At 40.6% G+C, this 8,142-nt stretch overlaps 1 protein-coding gene across 1 annotated transcript; it reads right to left on the bottom strand.

Moving 5' to 3' along the window:
- Positions 1-1,289: 1,289 nt before the first annotated feature.
- Positions 1,290-7,784, bottom strand: LOC138615666 (aminoacyl tRNA synthase complex-interacting multifunctional protein 1-like). Its single transcript, XM_069689417.1, has 4 exons — positions 7,334-7,784; positions 6,498-6,691; positions 3,043-3,211; positions 1,290-2,542 (listed from the first exon to the last, which is right to left on the bottom strand). The coding sequence occupies exons 1-4, from the start codon at positions 7,773-7,775 to the stop codon at positions 2,376-2,378; spliced, it is 972 nt and encodes a 323-aa protein (XP_069545518.1). The 5' UTR covers positions 7,776-7,784; the 3' UTR covers positions 1,290-2,375.
- Between the last annotated feature and the right edge of the window lie 358 nt (positions 7,785-8,142).

Genomic DNA, 8,142 nt, shown 5'->3' with positions numbered 1-8,142 from the left:
TGTTATAATATAATGATAAGCTACTCACAGACAAGATTCGATTATGACACATTTGTGAAAGCGTTTTGTTGTGTTTTCTGCTCTTTGTGACCTCAAAAACAGGATACAGTGAGGGGGAACAGCACTTCGTAATAGTTCATAGGTTGACTCAGATCAACTTAAACCTGGTTTCAGGTGAGGTTTTATAGGCTTTCCCCTCCAGTGAACCACAAAGACTCCACAGATTGCACACTTACAGGACTGAATCGTACACAACAGATGCTGTGGCAGAGATGAGTAATGAGCCTTTGTATTTCCTCCACTCTCTCGACTGTGGTTTCTACTGTGGGTTTGTATATGAAGAGATTACACTAAAGGTGGGTAGGTGATCGGTGACATGACATTAATTTCCTTTTATATGAAAGTGGTTTTAGTACTGTCAGCCTGCAGTATTCGTCAACACACACTGGAGCATGAGATGAAAAATCCCCTGTACTACCAATTTCTTTTCAAAAACACAAGTACAGTACTTATAAGTACATGTAAAGACAAACTAGGAACTGTTGTATCTGATGGACAATATGATATGACTGATAGAGTAGACAGTGTGACAGTCAACTCCTTTTAATGAATAGGCGGATTTCTTTTCTATCAGATATTGTTATGATGTAATGAATAAAATGTTTTGTTTATGAAGTGATACCATTCCCTTTGAGCCCTCCTGTGCTCTCAAACAAGTACCAGTAACATCCTGTCTCGGACAACATGTTCCACTTCTTAGTTCCTGAATCACATCCTTGTCTTTTACGTGCAGTTGTTCAGTTCCTCCTTTAAAATAAAGGAAGTAAAAACTTTGCATGCTTTGTTTCTTTTAGCTGTTTTCTGGAATTGGTTTGGAAGGAGGACATGATTTCCGTGTATTAAAAACATGGTTTTTTTCCCTCTTAAAATAATAAATATGCTTATTTGCGATCTTTATTTAATTTGCGCTAAAATATGTTTCACGAGGTTTGACATACAAAAGTTAACTAATGTGTAGCAATATATCCAAAGAGCAGAGAAACGATGTCCAAATACATAATGAATACAAAACTACAAAAGTGTTTGTTTTGAAATTTCCTGAGCAGCAGCAGATAAACGAAGGCAGGATTTTTTTTAACGTGACAGATAAAATACTGTATTCAAATCAAATAAAAGGATACTAATGTGTACTGATACATAACACAAAGACTGTGTTTCAAATGACATACTTCCCTTAGTACACTAACAAATAGTACTTTTACATTTTAGTACTCTTACTTGTGTAGTACTTTTGACAATGTAATGTGCTGTTCTGCACTTACTAGAAATAACCCTAACATGTGAATACATCAACTGCAAACATATCTGCCGGCTTTGGAAAATTTTACCCAGAAATTAATGTGTTTTCGATCCCTGTTTAAATTAACACATAAATAGCTTCAATCCGACAGCTGTATGGTGGTATTTAGTGAAAAATAAACACTTTTATTCAGTGTTCAGCAGCAACTGCAGCTTCCTCAGATGCCTTTTTTGAAAATTCTTTACGTCGGTGGTCCCTCCCTCTCTCCTACGTAGCCAAGACGGTGACTGTTGAGTCCATCGTTTCACACTCATTTTTTGGACTGTTATAAATGCATCATTCGGGTACTTGCAGTGCACCACATGTTTCCATACATGTCAGTGTAAACGTACGAATGCACTCAAAATAGTGAGTGTTAGTACATTAAGTACACCATTTGGAATGCAGCAAATGACCTGCAAATAATTGACCTAGTTCAGTTGATAAAAGAACAAAATGACTCGGCATTTAAAGTTCTTTCTATACTGAACTCATTTTCAGCTCATATCAACACTGTCAAAAAAAGCAAAACTGTTCAATGTCCCCTCATTCAGAGGGACTTTTCATTGAAGACTTTCGTGCACTGGTCAGTGGAAATGACCTTTACAGTCTGATGGGGAAACACTTATGTAAAAAAACACAAGTATCAAACCAAAAGTGATTCTCTGCAAGAAGGTCCCTTTTTTTCCTACCATGTTGAATATGAAAGTGTGCTGCATGATCTCACCTAAACCATCACACACTAATTGCACATCATTGTGGGTACTGTAGGGTCATCATTTGGCCAAATTCACAACTACAGATATTCCTTATATAAAAAATATAAGTCTTGTTCACGTCCGTCCAACAGAGGGCTCTTCACTGTCACTTCCTTGGCTTACAGCACAAAAGTATGTGGACAATCAAACCTCACACCCGTGGGCGTTAAGTTGTTGCCATGACAGCCCCCGCTCCTCTGGGAAGCCTTGCCGCAACATTTTGGATCCTGGCTTGTGGCAGGGATTGTTACTGAGCTATTTCGAGCAGCTCTGTTAGTTTATTTAATTTCACTGTCGCTCATGGTTTGAGCTCTGCACACTCCCTTACCGATCACTTCAAATGCAGCTCCTTTGTAGGTGGCAATGCACTGGCCGTCTGTGCGCAGGTCTGGCTGAACCTGCTCCCACACCTTCTGTTTGGGGTTCAGCTCTTTGTCTGGTTCACCTGCAATCAAAAAGTAAGTTTGATCCATTAAAATCCTCTCTGTATTTTAGTAAGCCTCCACACAGGCAGGATTTATGATTTGAGGACTGCAGGAGAAACTTTTTTGTCCTTGCAAACTTACTCAAACATCACAACCATTGGCATTAAAATGTTAATAACCTTTCACTCTTCTTGAAAGGCTTTCCAAAGGATTATGGAAACTAGCTACAGGGATTTGGTCCCATTTAGCGCCAAGAGATCAGTGAGGCCAGCAGTGAGGTTTGGCAAGAAGCCCTGCTCACAGCGTGCAGTCCAATTCATCACAAAGTTTTTTTAGAGCAGTTGAAAAAAAGCCCTCTTGTTTTGGATGTGCTTTGGGCCTGAAGTCAATGTCATGCTGAAAAGGAAAGGTTAGAGGTCACTGGCTGGTGAGCATGTATCTCTTGTGACTGTTCGATTGAGAATTCTTGTAAGATTTAAGCTAATGATTAGCTGTCGAGGGTGCCGTAGTCAGGTTGTACCTAGGAATCCCTGGAGAGTAACTCTGTCCCCTGGAACTGCTCCACTTGGAGGATCAATGATTTCCACCTTGTCTGCTGAGCTGGCACACATGAGCACAGCCTGGTTCAACTCTCCTCCTGTCTTGATTGGCTTCAGGTTACACAGCAGGACCACCATGCGATTCTGCATCTGTGTGAGGGACAGAAGATCAGATACACTTTCAGAGGCCACGTTTTCTAGATGGCCTTTCTCAGACTGTTGCTACAAAGTTGGAGGCTCGCTTCCATCCACATTTAGAGAAACTCTTAATACTAGATCACACGGTGATAAATATTAAAGTATAACAAACTAATCAAAAATAATGCAGTGGTAAGAGGATGTTTTGTCTTCCCAGCTGCAGTCTGACAGCATCTAAATTTGGTAAAATTATAAAAAAAATGCCATCACTGTAATGTTTTAAATAATCGAATGTTTACTATTGGTCCACATTTTGCTTCCTTCAGCCTCTGTGCTTCAGTACATTTAATTCAAAATGAAATTATTTGAATAGGTTTATATTAATATTGAAAGAACTGTGTGGAAAATGCAGCCTTTTTCCACACAGAGTGCCCAAAATAATTGAAAGCGTTTAAAAGTTCTTGGAGACTTGACTTCTACAAGGTCACTGTGACTTTCATGCCCAAAAGATCTCAGACGTGATTAAGAGTTGCATGTAGTTTGAGGGGAAGTGGGTCTGTAAATATGAGGAGTACAAAGGTGACCGTGCAAGTGAAGAAGAAAATAATGAGAATAATCTATCAGAGCTATTAAATGACCTGGTAGACGAAGAGCACAAGTCTTATAGATGAGCAGAAAATCATTTGCATGGTGAAGAAAGGAAAAACCTTTATGACTGCAGCAAGTCAAAATATCCTGCCCGTCTCACTGTCCAAATACTTACAGTGTGGACTGCAATCTTCTCAGGTTTTACAGCTTTTTCCATAAAAGTTGTGCACACATGATTTTAGCAGGCATTTTTTTCCCCATATTTGTTACACTATATGGCCAAAAGAATGTCTCCTGATGTGTCCACATACTTTTGGTCTGGTGATGTTTTTCATGGTTTTGTCCTGGAACATAGTTGAATTAAGGGAAATATTACTGCCACACCAAAGAATGATATTATAGATGTGAATGTAAATCCAATTTTGTGACGGTTTAGGGACTGTCCTTTCCTGTTGCTCCTGTCCAGCACGTTAGGAGGACTGGAAGACTGACTGGGAGCCAGGCCAACCTAAAATCAGTGACTGACCCCCCCAAAAGTCTGCCGACCTTCAGATAAGCTATCAGCACAGAGTCAAGCAAACGATTGTCTTTAAATTGACACATAAATAATTATTATGACCTTGTAGTAGTAGTATTTATTATAGCATGCAGACATACAGTGGTGTGAAAAAGTGTTTGTCCCCTTCCTGATTTCCACTTTTTTTGCATGTCTGTCACACTTAAATGTTTCAGATCATCAAACAAATTTAAATATTAGTCAAAGATAACACAAGTAAACACAAAATGCAGTTTTTAAATGAAGGTTTTTATTATTAAGGGAGAAAAAAAAATCCAAACCCACATGGCCCTGTGTGAAAAAGTGTTTGCCCCCTCCTGTTAAAACACAACTTAACTGTGGTTTATCACACCTGAGTTCAATTTCTCTAGCCACACCCAGGCCTGATTACTGACACACCTGTTCTCAATCAAGAAATCACTTAAATAGGACCTGCCTGACAAAGTGAAGTCGACCAAAAGATCCTCAAAAGATAGACGTCATGCCGAGATCCAAAGAAATTCAGGAACAAAGGAGAAAGAAAGTAATTGAGATCTATCAGTCTGGAAAAGGTTATAAAGCCATTTCTAAAGCTTTGGGACTCCAGCGAACCACAGTGAGAGCCATTATCTACAAATGGAGAAAACATGGAACAGTGGTGAACCTTCCCAGGAGCGGCCGGCTGACCAAAATTACCCCAAGAGCGCAGCGACGACTCATCCGAGAGGTCACAAAAGACCCCACAACAACATCCAAAGAACTGCAGGCCTCACTTGCCTCAGTTAAGGTCAGTGTTCATGACTCCACCATAAGAAAGAGACTTGGCAAAAATGGCTGCATGGCAGAGTTCCAAGACGAAAACCACCGCTGAGCAAAAAGAACATTAAGGCTCGTCTCATTTTTGCCAGAAAACATCTTGATGATCCCCAAGACTTTTGGGAAAATACTGTGTGGACTGATGAGACAAAAGCTGAACTTTTTGAAAAATGTGTGTCCCATTACATCTGGTGTAAAAGTAACACCGCATTTCAGAAAAAGAACATCATACCAACAGTAAAATATGGTGGTGGGAGTGTGACGGTCTGGGGCTGTTTTGCTGCTTCAGGACCTGGAAGACTTGCTGTGATAAATGGAACCATGAATTCTACTGTCTACCAAAACATCCTGAAGGAGAATGTCCGGCCATCTGTTCGTGACCTCAAGCTGAAGCCAACTTGGGTTCTGCAGCAGGACAATGATCCAAAACACACCAGCAAGTCCACCTCTGAATGGCTGAAGAAAAACAAAATGAAGACTTTGGAGTGGCTTAGTCAAAGTCCTGACCTGAATCCTATTGAGATGCTGTGGCATGACCTTAAAAAGGCGGTTTGTGCTAGAAAACCCTCCAATGTGGCTGAATTACAACAACTCTGCAAAGATGAGTGGGCCAAAATTCCTCCACAGCGCTGTAAAAAACTCATAGCAAGTTATCGCAAACGCTTGATTGCAGTTGTTGCTGCTAAGGGTGGCCTAACCAGTTATTAGGTTTAGGGGGCAAACATTTTTTCACACAGGGCCATGTGGGTTTGGATTGTTTTTCTCCCTTAATAATAAAAACCTTCATTTAAAAACTGCATTTTGTGTTTACTTATTATCTTTGACTAATATTTAAATTTGTTTGATCTGAAACATTTAAGTGTGACAAACATGCTAAGAAATCAGGAAGGGGGCAAACACTTTTCACACCACTGTAATTGTGCATCAAGTGAAACCACCTGTAAAACACAATGCAAGTATGGATTTATGAAGCTTATACGAAAATCTGATTTGTAGTTCAATTTACATCATCCTCAGTCAAACGCAGACACTTTAGTAAACCACATTACAGGCAAGTGTTCCTTTTAAAATCCACCTGTAACCCGGAGCCTGATGATTCAGTGATCTTCAGCACAGACGAGCACTGTAGTATTTAGTACATTCGTTGAAAGTATAAAAGTTGTCACTTGGCAAGCAAAAATGCCAAAGACATATAGAGCGTGAATATGTCAGCTTTGTTTATGGAATATAACGCACAAACAAAACAGTGGCTCATTCATCTAAAATATTCAGTTTAAGTGACAGCAATTATATCTTATAAAATGATGTTTCAGAAATTCCCTAATCCCACTACTCAAATGATACTGTATAATACTGTACCTGGTCCATGGGTATATGTTTAGCCAGTTCGCTGACGACAGTCCTGGGTGAATCCTCTCCCACATCGACATGCTCCATGTACACACTGTCATCATCTGGGAACTGCATGGCTGTAATTATACGTCCAACGCGCAGGTCCAGACGAGACACGCCCACCTTGGTGTCCTCTTGGTTCTTTGCCACCTTTTGTCCTCCTGACATCAAAGAAAGACACATACTATCATATCAGCTGGGCACCAGCTCATTCTCTTGAAATGATCTGCTCCATGTCGAGTGTGATGGAACATGCAAAGTGTGCAGCTTCATAAAGAAAATCCAACAACTACAAGGAAAAGTCTGCTGAAGTGAGACGATTGTTAGAGTTTTGTGGTGCTAAAATAAGTATGTAGACTCAGGTGTGGAAATGGGTGGAGGAAACTGATTTCATCAAGATTTGTATTAATTTTTTAATGAGGAATGATCTTTTAGGCAAACTTTTATAAAAGTAATAAGTTAAACTTCAAAATATGCTCTTCAAATTCGGTTTCTTTTGCATATTTTCAAGTTAAATAGTGCAAATTCAAATTACGTGATTCAATTTTTTTTTATTTTTTTTTACATGCAATTAGTTTTAATGCAAATAAAATCCCGAAATGAATAGTTTCAATTCAGTTTATATTGGCACATATTTCTGCTCATATGAATCCTGCAGCCAGGAGCCAGAATTCAGTATGAATGTCCAGCGGTCACATGTAGGCGTGAGATGAATACATGGCCAAAAGTATTTGGACACCCAGACACTCCACACCCGTATATGATCTTTGACCCTGTCCCTCCCAGACCTCCTTGCACTTTACCTTTGGGCTTGCTGTAGGAGGACACTCGGCCGCGGAAGCCCATCTCGTGCAGCTCCCGGCGGACAGTGGTGGAGCTCACGCTGGCTCCGGAGGCGCTCTGAAACTCGGCGGTGAGAGCCTCTATGGAGGGCAGGCACTTCTCCAGGGCTACTCTCTCCAGCACCTGACGGTCCTCCTCTTTGAGCTTGTGCGGTCGGCCGCTGCGGGGCAGAGCCGTCGTTATTCCTCCACGTTTCCACTTCAAAATCACAGCGCTTACGGTGGACCGAGGCAGTTTTAACAGAGCGGAAATCTCCCGGACGGACTTGTTACACATGTGGCATCCCACCACGGTGCCCCGCTGGAAGTCGCTGAGCTCCTCACTGCGACCCATCCCGTCACTAATTGGAAGTCTGCTTTTGCATTGATTTCTCACCTCCTCCTCCTCCGCCTCCTCCTCCATGCAGCTTTTTCCCTGCTCTTCTTCTGTGGTTTGTGGCTGTCACTGCCAGTTTAAATATCACCGGGTATATTACCGCACCCTGGAGGATGAAAAATACATTACAACATTAACAAAATGCTATTATCGAATACCACACAGTTTAACAGAAAACAAGCAACCAATAAATCCAACAACCTCTTAGATATGTAATACTGAGAAAATACTAATCTTTCCCCCAATATAGAGTAGAAAACATGTTCATATATTCTCCTTTTATGAACACCGTTAAACGTTCTGTCTCTTGTTATTTGCTATTGATTTTCAATTTATTTCTCATTGTTAAGGAAAACCAAATTTTGTGACTCCTCCCTCCCAATTGTACACCTGG

The sequence above is a fragment of the Brachyistius frenatus genome, unplaced genomic scaffold (assembly GCF_029030835.1).
Source record: "Brachyistius frenatus isolate BFR_SWC_R1_liver_20210118 unplaced genomic scaffold, ASM2903083v1 Contig_7, whole genome shotgun sequence".
Lineage (NCBI taxonomy): Eukaryota > Metazoa > Chordata > Actinopteri > Embiotocidae > Brachyistius > Brachyistius frenatus.
The sequence above is the reverse complement of the archived record's forward strand: the minus strand, read 5'-3'. Positions and strand labels throughout refer to the sequence as shown.